Genomic DNA, 27,590 nt, shown 5'->3' with positions numbered 1-27,590 from the left:
GAATGCAAGATTCTTTCACTCAAGACAGGCTTCTCCATGCCAGAAGTAAATTTCACATCTGGGGATGTCTACACAGCAGCTGGGAGGTGTAATTCCTAGCTCGGGCAAACATACTCAAGATAGTGCTTAAACACAGCAATTTAGCCACAGCAGCACTGGCAGATGTTCAGGCTAGCCTCCAGAGTATGTACCCAGGGCTCGGGCAGGACTGTACTCGGCCAGCTAAGAGAAGGCCGCTGCAGACAAGGAAACATGCTATCACGTATAGAGGACTGTCAAATTTGATGTCACTTTGCAATACTACAGTGGAACCTCAGAGTTACGAACACCCAAGTTACAAACTGACCAGTCAACCACACACCTCAGCTGGAACTGGAACTGTGCAAGCAGCAGCAGAGTTTAAAAAAAATTAAAAAAAACCAAATACAGTACAGTGCTATGTTAAACGCAAACTACTAAAAAAAAGGAAAAGCAGCATTTTTCTTCTGCATATTAACATTTCAAAGCTGTATTAAATACATGTTCAGTTGTAAACTTTTGAAAGAACCACCATAACATTTTGTTCAGAATTATGAACATTTCAGAGTTACGAACAACCTCCATTCCCAAGGTGTTCATAACTCTGACGTTCTATTGTATACTTTCTCCCTGTTTGGTAAGAAACAGAGTGACTGGGGCAGGAAAGGAGCTGTTAAGCTCAGGGTTTGTTTTTTTTTTTAATGCTTTCAACACCACAGTTATTTGAGCTTCTTAGAAGCCAGTCTACAGGTTAATATTACAAAGCTCTGTAAAGAGGAGAGTGCCCTCTAGCTACTGGGAGAACGCCTTGAATGTGATTCAGTGTTTGTCTTGATGCAGGTCAAACCAGTAAAAGGTATGCACTAAAACTGACAAAATAGATGGAAACCTGGCGCTCACTCAGTTCCTCCAAGGTGTCTGCCCACTTGTTTTATTTATGTTTTATAAGTGTTACAAATTAAAAGACTAACACAGTGTTAAACTGTTTGGTAAATATGGGCCACACAACAGAGCTTCTGTAAATCAGCCTAAAAGGGACACAGTCTATGAAAATGCAATACACTGGATGAGGACACAAGGCCAGATAGGGCTTATTTTACTACATCAGACAGTTATTTTGTGAATTCCAATTTTCTTTATCTGGCCTAAACAATACTAATAATCTCAAGACATTATAGATTATATAAAGAACGGAGGTTGAAGTGAGAACAGAAACACATGTTCCGATTTTGACTATACATATCTCATCTGAAATCCCTGTATCATTAAAGTGCAAGTCAAGTTTTTCACATACCTGTGAGACAAAAATATGCAGCTAAATATCGTTTTTCAAGGCCATCTTTATAGGTCTGAATCGCACCATAGATTGGAGGTAGAATGAAAATCAGGTTACTCACTGTGTTCCCTGTAGGATAGAAACCAAAGCAGAGATTTAGTATTGACCAACATGCACTTGAAATAAACAAAGCTACATTCATTCAAACAAGACTTCAACAGTTGGCAGTAAAAAGGCGACACCTTTTCTCCAAGCCTCTTTCTGCTTTAGCACTTTATCCACTGTTAGATTTTGCTACAGTCTGGGTAACCTCACATGTGCCTAGGTAATATTACAATACAACATCAGACCAAAGAGTAATACTGGATGAGGCTTATGTTTATGGCAAAGAAACAGAAAAAATATGGTTAATCTTGGTAGAATACAAAGCACATTTTATCAGAAATTCTTTCAGCAAATATAAATCCTCAAATAGCAAAAGTTTTGGTATTTTAAGGAGCTGCTTTTTTTAAAAAAAAGCAGCTCCTGGAACACTTTGGGGGCACTAACATGAGCAGAGAGTGCTCCTTCCTTTTCTCCACATGCTCTTCCCTCTGATCCCTCAAGACAGGTTATACAATTTTCATTTTAGATTTAATCATGTAAGTTAACTGCAGGCAACACTCTTCCCTCATCGGGGTTTAAAACTTTTACCATACACCAACTAACCAAGGCATATTTCTAAAGACAGATTTCAGTAGGACCAGCACATTCTTAGTGCGGTCCAGAAGCAACAGACTGCTGGGACGCGTGACATCTGAACACAAGAGCTCTGCTACCAACACAGATCTCCAGTTTTTAGCTGAATAAAACTTGAAGGCATTTGCCTAAACACTGAGCTTGGCTGTATTCAGATACGTATAACATGCAATCCGATAACACAAAGACCAAAAATAAGTGTCACATTTTAGAACTTCAACTAATCTATGATACCATATGCCACAGCAAGAAAGTAGTGCACCTGCACAGATTCTATAAAGAATGGCTCTACCATACTGACTGGCTAGTGTTTTTAGATCCACTTTGCATGGGTATACTATAAATTACTTCACAAATTGCAAAACAACCGTGGGTAAACCCTTAAGTAAAGCAATAGGAATTAAGCAAACAGGCTTGGTCTGAAGGGAGTGCAAATTCAGCATCTTATCCCTGCCTGATGTAGTCAGATTTTAGGAGCAGAAGTTATGTACTGTAGTTACCAAATTAAATATAGACCTATACTTTTCTTTAAAGGCGCTGATGCATCTGACAATATAAAGCACAGAGAAACATGTATTTGCAGATTACATCAGACTAAAACAAAGAAATGCTCAATATTATGCCAATATCAGAACCTTATTATTCAAGGATCTCCAATAAGAGTTAAATTGTATAAAACCTTGAACAAACAGGTGCATCTTGTGAAACATGCGAGTTAATTTGGGGCATTTTGACCAATATCGCAGCTCAATATAGCACCTACCACAGGAACTCATCTCACACAAATACCTACTCCCCTCAAACTACTTGCCGAAAGGAAATGGGAAGAATCAAACTATGCTCAAGTGTTTTAAAGTCCAATTTATTCCAAGAACCACTACCAAAGAAACATGCTTTACATATTTAAACACTTTCCTGCAGTGCAAAACCCCCAGACACAACAGCGTTATTCCAGCATGAGAACCGGAATGTGAAATTAGATACTGATGATGTAACTAGCCTGTTTTCACTGTTAAAGCTCAGCAAATCTGAAAATGCAGCTAGTATAAACGCTGACAAATTTAGATTGTTTCCATTTTAGATGTTCTTCATAAGCAGATAAATCTTATCTGAAGTGAGTACCTCTTTAACAAGCTGCTTTCCCAACATGATCATGCTTCACAATGGCACAACCACCAGTTTAAACCAGTTATAAACAAAGCTGATCTGGCTGCAAGTCACTGATCCCCAAAGAAAGGCCCCAGTCTTACAACCAGTGCTGCAGAAGCACACTCCCTGCACCCAAGTGAATCCTTACTGAGGTCAACAGGGCTGTGCAAAGACACCCAATGCCTATCTGACTGCAGGATAAGGACCTACCCTATGGGATCTCTTCATTCTTCATTCCCCTTGGGGGTCACCAGCCCAATGACTAGTGTCAAGACGACTATTCTCTATTCCAGTAGATGCGTCCCTTTAGACAAGGCTAGATAATACTGAATCTCTCCTTGATCATTAGTTTGGGGAGAGGAGGAGAGCAGAGCCATCAGATAAGGAGAGAGAAGATCGTAGGACCTCAGCAGGCTAAAGATGCCCATTCTCTACCTTGTGACACATCCCTAAAGCGGGCAGTAGGTAGCCTCAATAGAATTCGGGGTGGAAGAAGCTCCCGTTACAACAAAAATATTTAATGTATGTATTGTAAATATTTTAACTTGGCCATTATCTTGTCCTCCCACAAACAATGGAAGACGGCCATGTAGCCTGAAAAAGCAGGGTAAAGTTTCTTTAGAATATTTCTTTGGTCCTGCTAGTGAAGGCAGGGGACTGGACTCAATGACCTTTCAAGGTCCCTTCCAGTTCTAGGAGATTGGTATATCTCCAATTACTTATTTTATTTTATTTTAAAATCTGGCCCTGTGTTCTAAGTCTTTATAATTTTCTAGAGTGGCTCTTAAATGCTCTGATTTCCCAAAGCAGTTATTGCAGATCATGCAAATCTCATAATTTCTTAAAGGTGACTATTAGTATGAAATGATTCATAGTATGCTAAGAAACACGCAAAAGAAGACTCAAATATAAAAATATGGAATTAAAGGAACATTTGAAAAAAGACCTGTTCATAACTGACAAAGCAAATCATTTCAGAATACAGCCCATTAAGGCTGGAAACTTCAGACTGATATGAGAACAATGTACATTAAGGCAAGAGTTTTAGCTTTAATTCTCTAAATATTTATAAAATTGAAGCTCATGTAAACTATTTGCTACAGTCTTATCAGTGAGTACATTCCTCACATCTCAGGCTGTCTTGCAATGAGAGGAAGTGCCATCACTCTTAACAAATTGTAGATACTACTTCCCGCGTTGTTTTAGCGCATGGTATTGACTAAATGCTCTTGGCAGGCATCAGGTGAACCTATGAAAAATATTGTAAGCTTTGCACTTTTGGGCTTCCCCTACTGCTCCAGATGGTGGAGTCCCCCCCCTTATCCTCCCTCCCACCTAGTATGCACTCTCACCCCACCCAGCTTTATTCATCTGAAGAGCACGAGACTCAAGGCCTTCCTTGAACACACGTTTGCCATCACCACACAAATTATTAAAATCTTGTTGATTTGTTAAAAGCATCTTTTTCAAGATTATACTAACCCAGGCAGAGTAATTTTTTTTTAACCTAAGTGTTAGTTTAATCTGTCATCATGGTAAAGGGAAGACAAGTAGATTTCATGCTTTGCAAATTTTCATGACAATTTCGCAAGGCTATTTTAATACACAGCATTGTTCCAAAGTGACATTTTATTTGCCAAGGAAGTCCAAGTACAGTACTGTACCTGTATGAAAACAAATGTATGCAAATATCAATTTCACAGTCCTCTATTAGGTTATATTTCACCATATCTGCAAACTATCCAACATACATAATAGGCAATTACAATTTCTATGGAAAATTCGAGAAGTCTATTACTTTGCACGTATATTCACAGAACAATTTTTCAATCCTTCAAACATATATATAAACCACAAGTGTACATGGCTCTGAACAACAGTTTCAGTCATGCCAAACAAAGATATGACAGTCTAAGGATGAGCCTGAAGAGTACACACGAAAGGAAACTGAAAGGCATAAACGGGTACATCACAGAACGGAGCTTGGTGTTAGCTGGACTATTTCGTAGAATAAATGGGCTCCCATAAATTTGCAGAACCTAGATTTTGTAAATCTTTAATTCCTGCAGAATCAGCTAATTTCTGAATTGGAAAGTTACTTCTACAAAACATGTGAAGGAGAATATGATAGGATAAAGTAAATGAAGCTAGACAATTAAGTCTGTTTTCAACAAAATATGGCCATTAGAAAAATCCAAGCATGGAATAAAAATGCAACGAATTGTAACACATTTAGGGTAACAAATGCAGGGTTTCCAGTGAGGAAAAGGTACTAAAGAAGTTAAAAAATACCTCATTAAACTTTTGGCAGGGCAACCAGTGTGACTTGAACATTTCTAAATTACCCTGGTATATATATTTGTACTAAGGATGAATGAGAGATTTATGAATCATGAGGGTCCTTTCCACTGTTAAAATGTTCTCTCTCTCTCTCTGAAAATAGGAAAAGCCATCAATTTTGACTCTGCTGTAGTGAAAATAGTAAGTTCACGTAGGGTGTATTTGACAGTGTGGCAAGGACATTTTTGCAGTTACATTTTTTTTAGTTTTAGATTTGTGATCAGTAACAATGAACATCACATTTCTTCCATTAAAAATCTGTATTGTATCATACCACCACTTTAAACATGGGGAAAAAAAAGGCAAGGCAGCAGCATTTTTAAACAGATCTTTAAAAAGGAATACCAACTATTATTACAAGTAACTTCTAAGTTTACTTTAACTAAATGATTCAAGAAAAAAACCCAACAGTTTTACTTTGCACATCTGACAGCATTTTGCATAGTCACTGTCAACTTATTTCCATTTGCGTGGATCTTGCACATAGCAATAGGGAAAAGAAAATACAAGTATGAGATTGTGAAATCAAAGATTGGGTGGAAGGTGAAGTGCCTGAATCTTCTTTCAGTCTGTTTATTATTAGGCCACAAGTGACTTAATCTTGTCACTTTCAAAAATATGTAAAGTTCTAAGGACTTATTTTAATAATCAAACCTTTAACTTTTGGCAATCCAGTCAGAGCTGCAGTGCAAGTGCAGGGTGTCTAATATGCTTATTTAAAAAGTGGGAAGAATGGTATGTATTCAAGCACACCAGAAAGAGTGGACACCTGCTTGTGCCTAAAAACTGGATTAAGTTAGCTGTATCACGTAGGGGTGGCTCTCTCTTTTAGAGAAAACTTCATGTGATGCTCTGGGGCAGGCAGAGGTTTCTTTTCATGCATAGGGCGCCGGATGAATGAATGGAAAGGAGAGGGAGAGAGGGGAAAGGAAGGGGGGTTAATTATGTGGCATGGGTGACAGAAGGGACAAAGGGCATGGAAAGAAAGGGGTAAAAAAAAAAGTGGGTGGGAACTAACGTATGCATGGGTTTGAAGGGTAGGATGAGAAGCTTCAATATAATGCAGAAGGTGAGAGACCTGTAGAGGGTTTGATAATTTTTTGGTTAAAGAATTAGAAAGTCAGTAGCAATTTACTTGTAATACAGGTATAATTTCTAGGGCACCCATCAACATGATATCAAAGTGCCAACAGGGAAATTAAAATTTCTGTTGTATAGACAATATTTTACAATTAGACCACACTGAGCAGTAAACACTGCTCGGAATCCTTGAAAAGCCGAGATCATTACTAGATTACCAGAATACAGGCCTCACTTCAGAAATTCTTCAGAAAAAGAATCCGCATTTCTTCAATTCACTAACTTGTATCTTTTGCAGTTCTCTCTTCCGTCATATCACCAGGAAAACAGCACAGCAATTAGCTTTTCATTTCCACAAGCCATTTTTAAATACACAGTATCTTATATTTAGCAGTCAACAGTGACACATACAGAATGAGCCAGGAAATCCTGTATCCAACTGATATTTCAGGAGGACCTCAAGCACACAGAATAGAGTCACTCAAAATGGAATCTGGCCAGTGTGTACCATCACTAATCTCCCTACTTTTATAAAATGTGCCACAGGAACTTCAGTGACTGAGTACTCAGGACCTCTGTTTTACTGTCATCCAGACATACAGTGCAGTGTTGCATTCGGCTGGAGCACTGGATCAATACTGACTGAGGGAATAGTGTTAACCACTGAGTAGAAACAGCTAACTTCTTGCATCCTCCATTTCCCAGGGAGGTCCCCCCTTTCATATTAACTAGGCCTGTTCTTGTTTAGCTTTGGTAATTTATTGCGATTACAATCCATGGTGGCACCCAGCTGCACCTTTTTGTAAAAGCAACCTAGATAATATTCAAATATATCATACAAATCTTTCAAATAGTAGTCCTGTAACTCCTGTGTGTAGGAAAACAGAGAAAATATTGAAGGAAACAAATAATTAGACAAACGTTAACTGAACCATATAAGCAATAATTGGAAACTCGGTGAACCCATAAAAATGGGTAATGAGAAAAAATAATGGCTAGAACTAATGGGTTACTATAAAGAACAGTGTTAGATCTGGCTTTAATGACGAAGAAATTTAAACAGCAGATTAAAGGACTGCATAAATGGAATTAAAATCAGAAGGCAAACACTGCAGAGAACCAAGAAATTATACAAAGATCCAAGACATACCATACAGCATGGAGGTATATCCCATCCCTATACAGTATTGGGTAAGTACAGTATTCACATCTTGGCACTGTGTTATAAGGAAAAAGATAACTGGTCAGAGATCAGAGAACAGCAAAGAAAGTATCGGGAGTTAAAGGGATGTTCTTAAAAAAAAACCCAAAAGAACTAAGTATCTATACCTTAGCTAAACAACAATTAAAAGGGAATGATATGATAGTCTACATATTTGGAAGATGTGAAGATCAAGGAGTGAGAGGAATTCTTTGGGTTGTTACATGGGGGCATTTTAACTAGTAGCAATTAAACAAAATTAAGAAAAGGTAAATGTAGGTAGAATTTCCAGAAAGTGAGCTCTGTTACGCACCGGAAGTGTCTCCTAGTGGGAAGCCCCATAACTTGGAACAGTCAAAACTAGACTGGACAAAACACTAGAAGATGAACTGCAGAGAATAATATAGCACTGCCAGGGAGATGAACTGGATGAGACATGAACACACCACCAACTCTACCACCAATGGTAAGACACACGAATGCTATGAGTACACTAAAATTCAGTCATGCTATGTCTCAGACCTGACAGGAATAGCTAGCTGTTTCAAAGATGCTGAAGCACTGGTATGGGGCCTCTCACACTGGACCTGCACTGACAGAAACAGCACAGGCACAATACTGAAGGCTTGCTAGGTCACTCAAATGTTATTATACAACATACAAAGACCTGTGCTTCCAAAACTTCTGGGCTGCTTCCCCCCACCCTTCATTTCTCTAGTGCGCAAAGATTTGTTCTGGCTTCCCAGAAGCCTTTTCAGAATAAGAGATTAACTATAACAGCACGAGTTTGGCCTTTATTCCCAATGACCCAAAATATGCCATTGCTATTTTACAAGTTGTTCTGATCTGCTATCTCAAGAGATACGTAACGGCTTATGGGCTTTACATCCCTTACTCCAGATGCAGAATTCATTCTCACTTGAGGACTGTAACACCAATTCAGCTGATGTTTTTATATCGAAGTAAAAATGTTACCTACAATATTTGACTTTACATTTGTCTTCTCCTAACATAACGAATAGTCTGGAAGGTAGTTAGTGGCAAAAGCCTTCCACGCTCCTGACTAACTCAGAATACAGAAGAGAGCTCAGTTCAAACTTGTAAGGGACGTGGGTGTATTTTTCAGTGTACTGGGTTCTTTTTGGTATGCATGTCTTATAAAAGCACTTGTAATTCAACTGCTCATAAAGTGCCCTGGGGTACCATTAAATTATCCCTTACTTTACTCTAACCTTCATCTAACTCTCTGTAAAACATTCTGTGATACTATATAGTAAGACACTAGCTATATAAAAATCAGTATGTTCTACTGTTTAGCTTCCGACATTGTAACTTTCCTCCAGAGTGGATGAGAACAGATATTTTTAAATTTAAATCAGATGTTTTTACTGAACTTAAAATTTTTTGTAAAAATAAACCTGTTTAAAATGAAATCTGAATTTAATACAAAATACGCTAAGCCCTAAACGTCTTATAATCTTTTAAAACATTTAAATAAAAAAAATAAAATATTCTGAATCCATGGGCCTCTATCAAAAACTGAGTTAAAAAGTTGCTTGCCTATATTATAAAGAAAGAATCAGGGGGAAGACATCTAACTTTTGAGGTCAAGCTTTATAAATATGGCACAAAAGGTCAGCCTAAGTAACTTAGCAGATGTTACTTAGGAAATGTCATCTTCAAGATACTGATGGTATGTCTACACTATCTGCCGGATTGGCGGGCAGCAATCAATCCAGTGGGGATTGATTTATAGCGTCTAGTCTAGACACGATAAATCGACTCCCAAGCGCTCTCCCGTCGACTCCTGTATTCCACTGTCGTGAGAGGCGCAGGCAGAGTTGACGGGGGAGCGGCAGCAGCCAACTCACCGCGGTGAAGACACCACGGTAAGTCGATCTAAGTATGTCGACTTCAGCAATGTTATTCACATAGCTGAAGCTGCATAACTTAGATTGATCCTGCTCCCCGCCCACACACACACCCTAGGGTAGACCAGGCCTTAGGCAAGCAGGAACTTCCACTCCAGTCACTTTCACATAGGCATATTTGAACATTTTCCCAGGAGGACCTGAAATAATCAGTTAATTCACTGACTACAGTTAATTCCCCTAATATATCATACAGTTGTAAATGTGAAATGTGTTTTGATAATAGAAGTTTATGTAGTCAAAACATATGGTTGTTTTATTTAATAAAAATAAATTTCATACACTGTTGTGTGTTTAATTAAATTCCAGTTACCATCCTAATATAGCTTGACACAAATCATGAGCAAAAAGTTAATTATCTAGTATAAAAACAATACATCATTCATTTTCCAACAAATGAATCTGAAAATATTAAGCTATATAGTTGCTTAAATAAATATATATCATTAGAGTGTACCCTCTTATGTCAGCCTAACTCTGTAGTGTAGACCAGACCCTAGAGTAAAGGCTCTATTTACTTGAATATCAACATGTTTTAATGGCTATATCAACTAATGAGAATGCACCTTTCTTTAAAAAATAACTGAAGTACAAATGGAAAAGTTGATTAAAATTGAGGCTTTCCACTTGGTGATTTAAATCAGTCTATCCTGCTTTCATCCTTTTGTGCATTATGCTAGCACTGTAACTATTCACTTGCACTCATTTTTTTTCTTTGATTTAACACGACACATACCAAGCCCAGAATTTAAACCATCAGACATTTCTTGATAAGAAATTGATATCCTAAGTATCACACAAATATGACAACCGCGTTCATGCTGCAGTTTAACACAAATTGCTGATATTTACTTGCTGATGGTTTAAAAATACTTTTAGATAAAAAAAGTTTTGAGTACTTACATGATTCCCATCACAATAGTATCTGAACACCTTGTAATCTCTATGTATTTAGCTTCACAATGCCTCTGTGAAGTAGGAAAGTGCTATTATTACCATTTTACAGACGGACAGAGGGACTAAGATCACACAGGAAGTCTGTGGTGGAGCAAGGAATTGAACCCAGAACTCCCAAGTCCCATACTAGCACCCTAACCACTAAACCACTGATGATTTCCTGTCTGTAGAAGGCTGGGTGAAGGAACTGAACAAATACCTAGATAGTAAATTGTCAGGGACTACAACCTTTGTTACTTGTTTCTACAATGCCTAGCACAATGGAGCCCACTCCTTTACTGGGATTGAGAGATGTTACTGCAATCTCTTTTTGTGAGATCTCCATTACTGGAGGTTTGTAGCCATGGCACCCCATTCTGAATTATCCTTTGCAAATCTCTTTGTGGATGAATAGCCATTTTGATCCACTCACGGCACCATTGTCTATCCAAGATCATCTTTCTCTGCTTCCTTTTTTTCTGCCCTCAACTTTCCCTTCCAGTGCTGTAAACGTGCCTTGCCAGCTGAACCTCTTAAAATATGTCCTGCAAATCAAATCTGTCTTTTCATGAGATCTTTAACTAGCATTTCCTGAGTTCCAATAATTTCCAAAACGTTTTTGTTCGTTACGTGAGCAAACCAAATTTTCTACTGCTGCGATAGAAATTATAAAATGCCTCTTCCCTGGTTTTCAAGACAAGATGCAGTAATTCAAAACCCAGACGTGCCATTGTCCTTTTTTGTGAAAGGACAGATCATGCAAAGATATCTTCTACCATGGTCTTTCTTGAAGAATTTTATGATTTGGCCCTGACAGTCTTACAAGAGTAAAAGTACAGCCTTACACAATAGACCATCCAATCACATTCTGCAGCCACAGAGTCTGATAGGCCAAGATGAATGGAGATGCAGGGAAGAATTCCAAGGCAACACCACAGAATAAAAATAGCTGCCAGACAACATACATTCCTCAACATTTTCCAAACTTAATTCTTCTAACCACCTAACAACACAGGTCACATCTAGGTCTGCATGGAAGCTCACAAGCATCCTAAGATTCTCAGGTATGGTCTCCATCTCCAGGACATCAAATCCTTAGGGACTGCCACAGTATTTTCTACAACCTTAAAAACGACAGATGCTATCTTCAGACATCCTTTGAGAGAGCAAACCGGAAGTCTAGATCAGCAGTTCTCAAACTGTGCGTAGGGACCCAAAGTGGGTTGAATACCCCATTTTAATGGGGTCACCAGTGCTGACATTAAGACTTGCTGAAGCCAAAGTCTGAGCTCTGCGGCCCAGGGCTGAAGCCTGAGGGATTCAGCCCTGAGTGGCTGGGCTCAGGCTTTGGCTTCAGCCATGGACAGCAGGGCTCAGGTTACAGCTTCCTTGCCCAGGGCCGAAACCCTCAAGCTTCAGCTTCGGCCCCCTTTCTGGGTGGTGGGGCTCAGGCTTTGGCTTTGCCCCCGGCAGCGGGGCTCAGGCTTCAGCTTTGGCCCCGCTGCCATGCTTCAATCCCCCTTGTTGGGGTTGTGTAGTAATTTTTATTGTCAGAAGGGGGTCGCAGTGCAACGAAATTTGAGAAACCCTGCTCTAGATTATTAAGAAGGGCTGCACCTTCTTATTGGGAGCATTCCATTCACAATCCAGGATGTCCAGAATGCACTGGACTGCAAGACATAATAAACCTTTCCTATAATTCGCTGAAATGAGGTCCTGCCATCTCTATGACTGTCTCTTATTTAAGACCTTTTGTGGGGGTGAGGACAGTATCCTGCCTCTGGGGAATTCATTCTTTGCCTGACAAACTCATAGGACATTCCAAACTTAGAGAAGACAGTGCAGGTAAGTCACTTTCAAGTTGTTGTAAGATTTTGCAATAAAATTGCAGGCGTGCAGTTAGACGTGTCTAATGAAGTGTCCAGACAATACAGGAAGTGTATTGAAAGCAAATAAAATGCTTCATTTACAGCTCCAAAAATGCAACAGAAGTCTAAACAAATCACGCCGGGATTGTGAAAAGTTGGAATTTTCTCTGCAATATTAACTCTAACATTACATCTTTACTGGTAATAGCAAAACAAATTCTGGGTCGCAAATTTGTTTTAAATGCTGTCTTAAATCAAGAAGCAGGCGAATGCTGAAAACCCGGAGGTTAGGAAAGAAAGAGGAAGACAGCCAAGAAATGGGCCAATTGTTAAATTTATGAGTGGCCCTAGAGTAATAATAATTGGAGATATACCAATCTCCTAGAACTGGAAGGGACCTTGAAAGGTCATCGAGTCCAGCCCCCTGCCTTCACTAGCAGGACCAATTTTTGCCCCAGATCCCTAAGTGGCCTCCTCAAGGATTAAACTCACAACCCTGGGTTTAGCAGGCCAATGCTCAAACCACTGAGCTATCCCTCCCTCTAATGTCCAATATCATGGCTATGACCAAACCAATATATTAGGATAATCCAGGGGTTCTCCATTGTGGTAAATATTCTTTGAGGAACAACCTCTCCAACTATAGAGGATGGTAAAAATCTCTCTCATGACAAACCCATATCCTTGGATGCCAATTTCCATTTCTATTCTGGATGATCTATTTGTCTCTAAGGTGGGGCCATGTTACTCCACCAGAACTGTGGACCATATTACTCTAAGAAAGGAAGTTTTCAGGTAAATACAGATACATTTTCCTGTTCTTCTCTGTGTTAATGTGCACAGATCCATTCCTATGAAAATCCCATTGTAGTGTGCCTCCAGGGAGGGAGACAGGATTATTCTTTAAATTTGGACATCAAAAATGAGTTAGATTACATGTATTACCTCTCTTCCATCTTCCCCTGGACAGTAAGGCATGAAGAAGACTTCTACCAAAAGAAAGGAAATGTCATTCACTAAGATCAGATGACCACTATGCAGAATTTGATGAGTTAATGGCTGTCTAGCAGATCTCAATATAGGAGACATGACTACTCTGCCCTGAGAATGTTGGTGCTCTTGAGAGCTGGACTGCAGCTTAACTGAAGGAGGAATGCTCTGACAGTTGTGCAGACTACCTGTCCAAAGCAGAAGTACAACACTGGGTCTCATCAGAGAAAACTCACCACTTCAAATAAAAAAGCCCTCGTTTGATAGGGATAGTAGCCATCATGAGGCCCACTCTAATAGATAGGAAAGGACAACGCTTTCTGTAGGGGTTTAATCTGGATAGCGTGGTAGGGAGCAGAATGAGGTTCCAAAGTCATGCTCTATGACCTCAGGGGGTTTGAATAAGGTTGATGCACTAAGAAAACATTTAATGTTGAAATCTATACAAAAACAATCCATGTTGTGTCTGGTAATCTCCACCCACTACCCACAGGGAAGTGGAGGGGGAGGAGGCAGCTGAATTCCATCGTCAAAGGTGTGGCAATTGGCACCGGTTGTATGGACTCAGGAGTGCTCTTCCATCTGGTGCGCTGCTCTTCGGGCTTCATTTTCCTCATGAAGAGGGGGGAGAAAGGCTGCTTGCCCCGGAGCCAGTTCTCTTCCCAGTCCTGCCTGGCTCCTCTCCTGCTGGGGATCACACACCCTTCCTTTTGCCTGTGGCTTTTCCCAGCCTCGCTTGCTTGCTAAAGCCTGCAGGGGCACCAGCCGCCGCAAATGCCTCAGAAGGGGAAGGAAAGCTGGGGGGATGGTCTCCCCAAAAATCAAAGACTGCCCTGGCACAAAGCTGGGGATTACACGAACTGCCAGTCTAAAAACTGGGAATAAACTTTGGAATTTCCCTCCTAAAAGCTGCAGCAAGGAGGGCTGGGGGAGCCACTGACCACAGCCTGGAGATAGAAATAAATGAAGGGAACTTCAGAGGGAGAAGCATTCCTCAGCTGCCAGTGACGGACAGGTCTAGTTCTTCCCGCCCAGCAGGCACAAGTACCCACTCTAGTGGACCTGAGGACCATAGCATGAAGAAGAAAGCAAAGATGCTACAGAAGTTAACAGCATCGATTCCCCACACTGCCCTAGAAAAGATTCCTGCTTGCCAATAAGGAATTAATTTGTCAAGTGCTGATAATATTTAGTGTATCGTATTGAAATCTGGTAAGACCCACTGAACAAACTTTGATGAATTCTGAGCTAACACAAAAGCAACATACTCCTGAGGCCCCCGATCCCATGGAGGGGGTCCATCCGTTTGTCTCTCTCCCTCTCCCTTATATTAATTTACATACACACACAAAACCTTATATCTGAATGGCCTCCCGATGACTCCAGTTGGACTCATCATAATGATCTGCCTGCAGGCAGGCCACCAAAATCAGTGGCACTCCATTCAGATGCAAGGATCCATGCTCAGAGATCCTTCTGCAGGACTGCTCTACAACTAAACTTTAGGTCTTCCTACGTTGCTCAGGGCTGTGAAAAATTTTGCACCCTGTGTAATGTAGTTAGGTCAACCTAACCCCCACTGTAGACAGAGCTAGGTTGACAGCAGAATTATTCCATCGGCCTAGCTGCTGTTGCTCGAGGAGGTAGACTTATCCCAACAATGGAAAAAACCCTTCTGTCACTGTAGCAAGTGTCTACATTACACAGGCATAGCTGCAGCACTACAGCTGTGCTGCTGTCCTGCTTTCAGTGTACACAGACAGTGTATACACACTCTTAGGTATCACATTTGACTATGTGGGAGGAGGTGGTTTGAGCATTAGCCTGCTAAACCCAGGGTTGTGAGTTCAATCCTTGAGGAGGCCACTTAGGGATCTGGGGCAAAAACTGGTCCTGCTGGTGAAGGCAGGGGGCTGGACTCAATGACCTTTCGGTCCCTTCCAGTTATACCAATTTCCTAGATCTCCAATTATTACCTTTTATTACATAAAGAGGCATGTCTTTTATGGAATTATAACCAGAACTGCATGATAAGAAACCAAAACATGATGTTTGCCACATGTCGTATGCATGGTTAAGAGACACCATCAATTAGAAATCAATTATTAAAAGAAGAGAAAGTTAGAAGTAATTTCAGGCATTACACCTCCCAAAGTTCCATCATCAATACTTTGAACTCAATCACATCTCCTCTTTTGCTGTATGAAAGACTCATACAAACAACAGGGAAAACAGACAGTACAGACAACACTGTCAAAGGCACAAAAAACAAACTGAAGACATTTGTGTGTCACTCAGTAACAGTGATTATAGGTATTACCTGGAACTATAGAAGATAAAGTATTATACAGGCGTGTTATCAATGTGTTCCTTTAACTTCACTCATTTTGCATAAGTGTAAAAATTCTTAAATTCTTTTTGAAGGTGCAAATTCATATCATTCCATTCATAAGTCTGTGGGTGTTGGGAGTTTTCAGACAAGAGAATTAGAACAGAGGCATTTATATGATTTAACATTTGGAGTGGCAGCTGCCCAGATGCCAGCCATATGAATGTTGAATTTGAAGTACTGAACATGATGTAATTTGGTGCTTTAAGTAGCATTAAAGCATTTTATTGCCACTGATTAACTACGCAAATATTAACAGGTAAACACAAATGGCACATGCTCATACCACTTGTTAAACCCTTTTCAGCATGCCGGCAACGGCAGATAGATGAAAACTGATTGTTCAATATATCTGGACTTTCAAAAAGCCTTTGACACAGTGTTAAGCAACTAAGTAGTCATGGGGTAAAAGTTGTGTCGTGAATTAGAACTGGACTGGAGATAAAAAGGGAAGGATTAAATAGTTGTCTGTCAGCTAGGCAAAAGTTTAACAGTGGTCTGCCAAAATTGTTTTGTGCTAGGGCTGGTGTTTAACATATTCATTTGTGACCTAGAAAAGAGAATGGACAGTAAAGTGGCAACATCTGTCAATGACAAAATAATTAAAATCAAAACTAGGGAAGACCATGAGGCAATGAAGAGCAGTTTCTTAGCTTGCTGCTCTAACTACATTACCCCTTCTTTGCTCCCCCACAATTCACTGTTAACATATGCAAAGTAACGCAAATTGGAAAAATAATTTCAACTACTCGTACAGGTTGGTCAGTTCTATATTGACTTTAGCCACTCAGAAAGAGAGACCAGGCATAATCATGAATAGCTGTAACCACATCTTCTCCATGTAAAGTAGCACTCAAAAAGCAAACAAAGTGTTACAGTAAAATAAGTTAAAGTTAAGACCAGATTTCTGTTTAATGCTCCACTCTTCTAAATGCTCTAAAATCTACACAGTTACTTGGATTGCCTTAAAATTTGCTGTCCCTTATGGGGTGCAGGATTCTGTTAGTGATCCAAATTTGGGGCCATTTCCTGAGATACAGCATTTCTTACAATTGAGTGATTCTAGCAACCTTGTGTTGCTCACATAGAGATGAAACAAAGACTCAGATAATTGCATCAGGATGTCCAATGCTAGCGGGTGACCCCAACAGAGTACGAGGCACCAAGCAGACTTTTGGGCAAACTTATTTGTAAAAGATTTTGCTTCTTTTTAGAATATCAGAAGCCTCACGTGTTAAGACATGATACACTAAAGCTACTGCACTACGCATTTGCAGTAAGAAAGGCTAACGAGCTGGAAAACAATGTCTACAGTGTAATAAACTACCCACAGCTGGCCCATGTCAACTGACTTGGGCTCGCAGAGCTATACAATTCCACTGTAGATGTTCGGGCTCCAGCTGGAGCTTGGCTCCAGGACCCTCTCCCTTTCTAGAGTCCCAAAGCCTGGACTCCATACCAAACCCGAACGCATACACTGAAATTTTATAGCGCCATGAGCTGGATTCGACTGACATGGGCCAGCTGTGGGCAGTTTATTGTACAGCAGACCTACCCTTTGTCACAAGACATGAATTGCTCGGATGAAATGTCACAACACCAAATCTGAGCTTCACATCAGGCACAGAGTTTAAATTCAACCCAGGGTAGAAATCTGAGGCAAATATGCAAGCATGTTGCTCCAGTGTGCCTGTCTCAAGGAGGGATTCTTATTTTAGGGAAATAACTATTTTTTTAAAAAAGAAAATTAACTATACAAGCAAATGCTCTCTGAAAGGGTGATTGGGGTGAAGAGTGGGGGAGGGGCTGGGGAGCAGGTGATGGGGAGAGGATATGGACTAGGACATATACTTAGGCAGGGTTGAATACTGGAAAGGGGACATGGGGGTGAGTGATAGGGGATGGAGAGAATAGGGGCAGGGGTGCCTGTCAACCCCATGTTCTCCTCCCATGTCTGTGCACCCAACCCATCTACAGGAATGTGACCCCTGACCCTTTCCTGCCCTCCCTCATGTGAGGCAGATTATGGAGGGCGTTTGCCTATCTGGGGGATTGAGCGCCACTGCCTACCCCATATGTGAGCTGGGATCTGGGTTCACTGCCCCTCTTGAGGTGTCTGAGACCCACTCCCTGACCCCCGTGGGTGTGTACACCAGGACTGGGGGCCTCTGCCCATCTATGGGGGTCTGAGTCCATCCCTGTTCCCCCTCAGGGGGCTTGCCTTTCTGGGGGTGTCTGAGCCCCTCTCTCCCTACCCACATGTGATCCAGAAACTGGGGAAACCCTGCCTCTAAGTGGAGAGCTTAGAACAGGAATGCTTGGAGCATGCATCAACAACACTGCTAACATAGGGTGAGAAGCTGAGAATGGGTTTACTTAACTTTACTCAACTTTCAGGGGTTGGCAAACTTTTTGGCTCGAGGGCCACATCTGGGTATAGAAATTGAATGGCGGGCCACGAATGCTCATAAAATTGGGGTTTGGGTGTGGGAGGGGGTGAGGGCTCAGGCTCTGGGGTGGGGCCAGAAAAGAGGAGTTCAGGGTGCGGGAGGGGGCTCTGGTCTGGGGGAGTGCGGGCTCTGGGGTGGGACTGGGGATGAGGGGTTTGGGGTGTAAGAGCAGACTCCAGGCTGGAACTGAGGGGTTCAGAGGGTGGGAGGGGGATCAGGGCGGGGGTTGGGACACCGGGGGGTAGCTCAGGGGTGCAGGTCTGCTGCATGCTGCCCCATCTGCAGGCGCCACCTGTGCAGCTCCCACTGGCTGTGGTTCCCAGCCAATGGCAGCATGCGGAGCAGAGCCCCCTGGCTGCCCTTACAAGTAGGAGCCAGAGGGGGGACATGCCGCTGCTTCTGGGAGCTGCGTGGAGTGGCCCTGACCCTGCTCCCCAGCTGGAGCACCGGAGCAGGGCAAGACCCAAACCCCAGTCCCCAGTGGGAGCTTAAGGACCAGATTAAAATGGCCCATGGGACAGATGTGCCCCATGAGACGTAGTTTGCCCACCCCTGCTCTACTTCCTGGTTTTCAGAAGGTTTTTTTGCTGAACTCTATGTTCCAGAAGGACATGCACTATCACCAGGCAACCTTAACTGTGTTAATACAGTTTTTTGCCACTTGGTAAAGACTGAGATGAAAAAAATTACTGAAAACATGGTAGTGCCATTACATAAATGGATGGGATGCCCTCACCTTGAGCTGCATGCACAGTTCTGGCCACCTCAACTCAAAAGAACAGAAATAGAAGGTATCTTAAACAGGCAACAAAAGTGATTAGAGATACGGAGAGAGATTGAAAAGAGAGTTTAGTTTATAAAGACAACAAAGAGAAGGGGATATGATAGAAATATGTGAAAACAGATGCCGCAGTGAAGATAAATTTAGTGTTCTAACTTACCCACTCACAATACAAAGGGGCATTCAGCAAAACAGAAAGGGAACAGGTCTAAAACTGATAAAGGATTTTTTTTTCTTAAGTATGACACAGAAATGCTGTACCAATGAGATCAGAGGCCAAGAGAGCAGCAGGATTCAGTAGTAGAAGTTAGTGGGATTTAGATGAAGGGTCGACATTCACATGAAAAATGAGAATATCCAGAGTAACATGGGACAGGATAACAAAAGTCTATGACAAATACATACCCTTGTGCATCAGGACACAAGACACCCACTAACAACCAAGGGCTAGGAAGAAATTTCTCCTAGAGATAGATTATTCATTCCATGGTTGTCTATAACAAGAACCATTACACCTTTCTCTGAAGCATCCAAAACAGATCTCTATCTACAAGGGGCAGGCCACTTGTCTGAACCAACATGGCAAATACTGTTTCTAAATGCTGTTTGCATGCTAAATAAGCATGATTAGGATGCTGGCATGCCTCTTCTTGTGACAGTTGTTGATCAGAAGCAAAGAGAACATGTCACTAGCCCCATTTTAAGCCTGTTCCCTGACCAGCGCTAATGGTGTCCTTGGTCCCACCTCTTGTCAAATTAGAAGTCATGTTTTGGATATTCTCTATATGTATTGGTTAATAAGTAATACTGAAATAAGGATAGAAAAGACCTGCAAATCTGAGAAGTGATCAAGATACAGACATAGTTTAATAATAATGTATTACTCAGGGAGAAAGCACGCTTAGGCAAAATTTCAGGTGGCTAAAAATCGCCACAGAGCTTTGATTTGAAAACAGATAATTGATTGTATAACTGTTCAAGATGCACCATTTCCCTCAGCTGGGGGTCCTGACCCCCAGGGGCATCACGGACGATTTCTTTTAGCTTTAAGTATTAATTTAAATATGGGATAGTTTCCATTTTTTTCAACATAATTACTAAATACATATCTCATGTTCTCTAAGACAAACCCTTGTTATGTTCATATTAGTGGATGACAGAGAGGGAACACGACTTGTCAAGCTGATATTCGAACCAAAAACAGGGGACATGGTGATGTAAACACCACATGGGCTCAATTGACATGAAGCACCCTGGTCTCTAACCATCATCTTTAATTAGAAATAAGGAGATGACACACACAACAGCAGCACTTAAGATTGAATGACAAGCCCAGTAGTTTAGGGGTGGGTGGGGTTTTTTTTGTTTGTTGCTTTGGTTTATTTACTGTTTACAGAGTTTGCACAATTCAGTATGCGAACACTGGGGGCTGGAACGGGTTGGTTCAAAACAAGTGCTTCAGTATCGTTGTTGTCCTCTCACACACAAACAAGTGCCATCAGCACTGCACTCTTGACCAACTCTAAAGAACAAACTAGTAAACCTGCAGATTAGACCAACAAAGGGAATAAAATACAGTTAGAGGTAAAGGTCACTTTAGGCTTCAAGGTTTTAAAAAAATAATTGCCTTTCAAGACCTTTGTTTCTTTTTTCTCAGGCAGAAGAGAGGGCGGGAGCATTTGGAGTCTATTTAAATGAAATAAAAAACCACAAAGATTTTATTTCCCATTGGTATCGATGATCCAACAAGCTTTACCACAGAATGCAGATATGGAGGAGGAGAAAAAGGGAGTTGGAAGATGTTTGAGAAAGTGTTGTGGAAAATCGGTCAGGTAAGTGGATAAAGGAAGGCAGAAGGGAAATTTTATTTTTGGAATTGTGAACACCAAAAACATCCCAGACAAGATCCTTTGGGTTCGAATTGTTGGCTTTTAGAGGTATTGAGGAGCAATGGAAATATTTAATAAAAGAAACAGTATATACTACATAACCTCACATTCACATCTCTGAACACATAAATTTAATCAGCAGCCATCATTTACTACTCATTCAGAAAATGAATAGGAAAGAAATACACGTAGGCTTCCAGAGCAGCACATGAGCACAATGTCTCTGTTTGTACTTAAATTAGCATATCAAAAACATTTGCAAAGTGGCACAATGACTTGAGTTGCAAAACAAGTCTACGGGCTTGGCTACACTTGAGAGTTGCAGCGCTGGTGGAGGCTTTCCAGCGCTGCAATTAGTAACCGTCCACACCTGCAAGGCACATCCAGCACTGCAACTCCCTGGCTGCAGCACTGGCTGAACACCTGGTCTGCTTGGGGTGTAGCGAGTGCAGCGCTGGTGATCCAGCGCTGCTCATCAAATGTGGACAAACACCAGCGCTGTTATTGGCCTCCAGGGTATTAGCAGATATCCCAGAATGCTTTTAACTAAATTACTCTCTTTGTTTTGTTATGCAGCCTCTCTTCAAACACCTCCTGTTTGCTGTGATCAATCTGTACCTGACTGTGAACAATCAAATGAGATAACCCCTGTGAATGAGGCAGGCAGGGAGTGAGTGTTTGCTTGACAGAAACAGCGGGGGCAGAGGGGAGAAAGGGAGTCCGTTGGAGGCTGTTTGCAGTTAAGGGTAAGGGATCGGGAACATTTTCTGATTTTGCAAGACAGGAAGCTAACACACAGTGTTGGCTCCAAAAATCCACTCTCTCTCTCTCCCCCGCTCCCTGTCACACTACGCCCCACCCCACCCCCCTCTTTTGAAAAGCACGTTGCTGCCACTTGAACGCTGGGATAGCTGCCCATAATGCATCACTCCCAACAGCGCTGCAATGTGGCCACACACCAGCGCTGGTAGCTGTGAGTGTGGACACACACCAGCACTGTTCCTACACAGCTGGATGACCAGCACTGTAAACTCCCAGCGCTGCAACTCTCCAGTGTAGCCAAGCCCTATGTTAAGGGCTTGGCTACACTGGAGAGTTGCAGCGCTGGTGGTGGGTTTACAGCGCTGCAACTTACTCACCGTCCACACTTACAAGGCACATACAGCGCTGCATCTCCCTGGCTGCAGCGCTGGCTGTACTCCTGCTCTGCCTCGGGTATAACTATTGCAGTGCTGGTGATGCAGCGCTGCTCCGCCAGTGTGGCCACCAAAAGCGCTGTAATTGGCCTCCAGAATTTTCCCATAATGCTTTTAACTAAAGAACTCTCTTTGTTTTGTTATGATGCCTCTCTTTGTTTTGTTGTGAACTCGGGGCTCCCTTATCTAAAAAACAAACACAGCTCCTGTTTGCTGTGAATGAGGCAGGCAGGGGGATGAATGTCTACAGCTAGTGTTTGCTTGAGGAGAGATTTAAGAGTGAATAAGGGGTCGGGGAAATGGTCAGAATTTGCAAGGCAGGGAGCTGACACAGTGGGAGCATGAACGAGGAGGTGAGAGGAGCCGAGGATTGCACTGATATCGCCTTGGGCAAACTTAAAAGAAAGGAAGGGATTGGAACTTGCAAGGCAGGGAGCTGACACACAGTGTCAGCTCCAAAAATCCACTCTCCCTCTCCCCCCCACGCTCCCTGTCACACTCCACCCCACCCCCCTCTTTTGAAAAGCACGTTGCAGCCACTTGAATGCTGGGATAGCTGCCCATAATGCACCACTCCCAACACCGCTGCAAATGCTGCAAATGTGGCCACACTGCAGCGCTGGTAGCTGTCAGTGTGGCCACACTCCAGCGCTTTCCCTACACAGCTGTACGGAGACAGCTGTAACTCCCAGCGCTGCACACCTGCAAGTGTAGCCAAGCCCATACAGTGTTTTAGTAAGCCTGGTTCACACTTAAAAATTAGATCAACACTGCTACCTTGCTCAAGGCTGTGAATGTCATGCCCTGAGAGCCATAGTTAGGTCAACCTAACCTTTGCAGTATACACGGCTAGACTGAAGGAAGAAGGGTTTTTTGGCAATGCAGGAAGCCTCTATGTTATAGCACTATAGCAGCACAGCTACAGCTGTAGTGTAGACATGCCCTAAGATAAGTACAGTAAAAGCTTTTTTATCCAGAATGTTGGGGGAATGGGAGGTGCCGGTAAGTGAAAAATGCTGGTTAACTAAGAATGAGGGAGTTTGGGAGGTGAGGGGGCTCTGAGAGGGAGTTTGGGTGCGGGACAGGGGGTTGGAGCCTGGGAAGGGATGTGAGGTGCTCATCTCGGGCGGCTCCCCGCAAGCAGCGACCAATGCCTGAGGACCCTAGGCGGAAGTACGACAGGCAGCTCTGCACACGCTTCCCCCGTCCGCAGGTGTTGCCCCTGCGGCTCCCATTGGCCGCGGTTCCAGGCAAGGGCAGCACGCAGAGCCGCCTAGCCACGCCAACCGGACTATAAATCAGACTTTCTATGAAGATTAGAAATGCCAGTTTATAGAGCTTTCCAGTTGGTACACGATGACACAGCTTTTACAGAAAAGAGAACACATGGTTTAACCCTGACAGTGTCCTGCAAGTTTCAAATATCCAATGGCTTATTATAAATTATTTGGAATAAAAACTGGATGCAAAAATTAAGAAATATTGTCATTGTAGTGAGTGGCTCTCCAGTGCTTGTAACACAATGGACATCCTGCTTTTACAATCTAGTACAAAAATCGGCATACCTCTACCTAGATACATGCAGGTTTACCGAACAAGTCTTGTGCCTTTCTGCCTCATGAGAAATTGCTGGTTTGTTACCCAAGGACATACTGCTCATAACACAAACTTTTTTCTCCTCCATAAACAACATAATTCTAAAAGCAAGCACCAATGTGTTGTATACTGCTATGTAATTGTTAATGCAGTTGCATGTTGGTCTGAGGTTGGTTTTTTTAATATATCTGGTATCATTGCAAGTAATACCTACAAATAAAATAAAGAGAAACTTATTTTACAGTATGCTTATTTTGTGCATTTGAGTTTCAAATAGGATGTGATAGTAAAAATCACAAAGACTGAGGGACACATACAGAAGGGAAAAATACTTCAAATTCATTTTTTAAATTCACTAGATAGCGATCTGACAACAATTTTAATATCCAAAATAATTAGATACAAATAAGGGATTTCAGAAGAGCTATAAACCAAAGGTCATGAAAGATGCCATGGTTCTTTTATGAAGGACAGGTTGTTATCCATTTGCTCTGATTTAAATTACAACTCTAGTTGATTCATATCCTCTAAAACTGAGTTTTATCTTTTCTCTGACCCTCACATTCAGAACACTCTCCACTACTGTGATGTCATCTTTGTCTTCTCTTTCTTTCTCCGCTTACTCATAGGAAGTAGAGATGGAAACCTATTGGTTCACCCTGGTCTATCTCGACAATAATGGAAGATTATTCCATAATGTACATGGATTAGAGCAGTGGCTCTCAAACTTTTGTACTGGTGACCCCTTTCACATAGCAAGCCTCTGAGCGAGACCCCCCTTATCAATTAAAAACACTTTTTTATATATTTAACACCATTATAAATGCTGGAGGCAAAGTGGGATTTGGGGTGGAGGCTGACAGCTTGTGCCCCCCACCCTCCCCATGTAATAACCTTGTGACCTTGAGGGGTCCCGGCTCCCAGTTTGAGAATCCCTGGATTAGACACTAGAAAAATCTAATTTTACATTTGTAAAGTAATGGGGCCTCATCCACTTCCCTGGAGAGACTATTCAATAAACTATACCTCACTATCAAGGAGCATGCAGATGTTCAGTCTAAATTTTTTCTTTTTAAATTTTATCCCAGTACTCCTAGTTATATCCACTTTTACTATACTAAATAATTCTCATTCCTTCTCGGGGTTTACACCCTTCAAATCTGCTGCTTCTTTATAGCTCTAAAATTATTTTATTCCTCTCCATATCTAGCACCTACTAGTGTGGGCTAACACGTTATGTCCCAACTTCCTCATTTTATAGCCTTTCAATGCATACAAATACGCATCTTACTAGTCACTACTCTCTTTCACCCATAGATCTATAAATGGTTAAAATTCGGCAAAAAATAATAAACAATTGAAAACAAGGTCTCACAATGGAAAGTTTCAGGCAACCTTAAGAACAGGCAGCACTACTAGCCCCACTTTTAATACTGACTTTGTTTTTCTAATCTCTCTAACACTGCTGCTCTTCTACATGCCTTCCCACGGCCACTCTCTACAAAAGCTTCTCTCATGATCATTCCCTTTATCTTTTTCATCTACTCCAATGTTTGTGACAAAAGAAAACCCAATAGGAGCATCTGCATCACCCTCCTGTATGCCTAAAACCTTCCAAAAATGGATGACAAACTTCCTCCCACTCATTCAAACACTTCTGAAATCATACCTAATCTGTGAGGCATCCAAACTAAACTCAGCTATAATTTTTTTCTAATACAAGGCTCCATACACTCTGGGGGAGGGATCTGTTTTGTTTTATCCTGCTCTCCTAGACTAATTGTGCAAACAAGAGCCCTTAACTTTAAGCCCACACATAAACCTTTGCAGCATAAGGTCTCTACCATACATCAGCACATATGCACTATGACCACCATCACCCTTAGACAGGACACAAAAATACTTAATTGGGGGGGGGGGGAGATTAAAAAACAGGTATAACAATCAGTATTTTTCATAGCACAATCTGCACTGCCACGAATACAATGTGAGCATCTCCTCTCCTGTAATCCAAGGACAACCCTAGGCACAAAGCCTGACAGCTTGCTATGCCACCTTCGGCCCCTAAAAAATAAAACCAGCTTGATTAATAAGTCCTGCCTGTATTAATGTATCCTTCCTCAAGTGCCTTTTAGGGAACAACTGCACTTTGCTTTGTCCTTCTTAAACCGTCACTTCTTCCTACCTCCCTTGCAAAGGGCAGGGAATGTGCCTCACTCTGTTTAAGGCCTATGCAAACTCATGGCTAGGCTTAGAGGAATTGGATTTTGTATCTATATAATTTGAACAGATATCAATTATAAGCATTTTCAAAATTATTATCTAAATGTTCACAGTTACAGAAATTATGGAAGGGTCAGACAGTGGGGTGTGTGTGTGTCAGATAATTACTTAATGACAGTAGATGCTGAGTTTTTTGTTTTTTTTTAAATAAAGTTTTATAACCATTATAACACAAATTGTCAACATCGCTGGTCAAAACATAGGAAACAAATATCCTTAAATCAAACTCTAATAAGTCTCTAAGCAGCATTTTCCCTACATTGCCTATTTGTATATTTCGATTATCACAGATGGAGATTGTATTTAATCAGTTTGCCAGTGTATGGTGAAACTGACCTTTACCAACGTTTCCTGGTAAAACTCTAATCCTTCCAAGCCTGGGTAGGGCACTATGCATGTGATTTTTTTTATTTAGAATCTCCCTTTCTCGTATCTTTAAGGCCCCAAACCATCCCAATATCCATAGCCAATAGCCGGTTGCCATCATCAACATCTCATCTCCTGCTCCAGCAGCAACGCATCCTAAGGCTACCCCAGAGTCAGAGATTACAATGCCAGCCCAGAAGGGACCCGTGTGAACATCTAATCTGACCTCCAGCACAACACAGGGCAGAGGGCTCTGCTGAATTCACTCCTGTTTGAACTAGCGAGCCTGGGGCCACCTTCCACTGGCTCCTGCCCAGAGCAGCTGGGATGCAGCACTGGGATAACAGGTTATCGGTTTACACCAGCCCCGAGCCAGGGGCTGTCGCTTTCCCTCCCCACAGCAGGGAGCTGGGGAACGAGGGGCTGCTGGGACCTTCTCCCACTTCCCACTAGGGCTTGAGGGGGCTGCTCCCGAGCCCGGCCTGGGCTCCTGCCCCACATGCAGGAGGAGGGAAGAAGCCACCCCCGGGCATGGCGGGGACTGAGCAGCCCAGCTCGGGGGAAGGGAGGCAGAGCCCCGGCTGGGCCTGCCCCGGCCCCGGCCCGCCGGCACTCACAGAACTCGGCGATGTAGTAGGACACGGCGTAGTTCTCCTCGCACCACTCCAGGGTGGAGGTGGGCGCGCCCCAGTAGCCGGCCCTGTCGGCGGCGGGAGCCATCGCGCAGCGCTGCGTGCGTGCGTGCGAGCGAGGCCGGGCCGGGACGCTCACTGCGCGGCTCGGGCCGAGGCGGGGGGAGGTGGCTCCGCCCACACGCCGGGCCCGGAGTCCGGCCCCGCTCGTTGCCGTGGAAACCGGCTGCGGCCTTCAGGGCGTCAACGCCTGTCGGGACGCGGCGGCTATGAGTTGGTGCGGCCCGTTCGTGGGCGGCAGGACGGGGCAGGAAGAGCTGGGGGCAGGAAGGTTTGGAGGTCTGGGGGGCGGGAAGGAGGTAAGGTGTGGGGTGCTGGGGGCAAGATAGAGGGAAGGTTTGGGGGCAGGACAGAGGGAAGGTTTGGGGGCTGTGAGCAGGATGGGGGAAGGTTTGGGGTGCTGGGGGCAAGCAGGGACAGG

At 42.5% G+C, this 27,590-nt stretch overlaps 1 protein-coding gene across 1 annotated transcript in view; it reads right to left on the bottom strand.

Annotated features, from left to right (window-relative positions):
• The window catches only part of ACER3 (alkaline ceramidase 3), a 69,752-nt gene extending 42,404 nt beyond the window's left edge, over positions 1-27,348 (bottom strand). The window contains exons 1-2 of the mRNA XM_039534891.1: positions 27,095-27,348; positions 1,313-1,423 (exon numbers count right to left, since the gene is read on the bottom strand). Of these exons, the coding sequence (XP_039390825.1) occupies positions 1,313-1,423; positions 27,095-27,197 (214 nt within the window). The 5' untranslated portion in view covers positions 27,198-27,348. The remainder of the gene's footprint in view (positions 1-1,312; positions 1,424-27,094) is intronic.
• Between the last annotated feature and the right edge of the window lie 242 nt (positions 27,349-27,590).

The sequence above is a fragment of the Mauremys reevesii genome, linkage group 1, assembly GCF_016161935.1.
Source record: "Mauremys reevesii isolate NIE-2019 linkage group 1, ASM1616193v1, whole genome shotgun sequence".
Classification (NCBI taxonomy): Eukaryota; Metazoa; Chordata; order Testudines; family Geoemydidae; genus Mauremys; species Mauremys reevesii.
The sequence above is the reverse complement of the archived record's forward strand: the minus strand, read 5'-3'. Positions and strand labels throughout refer to the sequence as shown.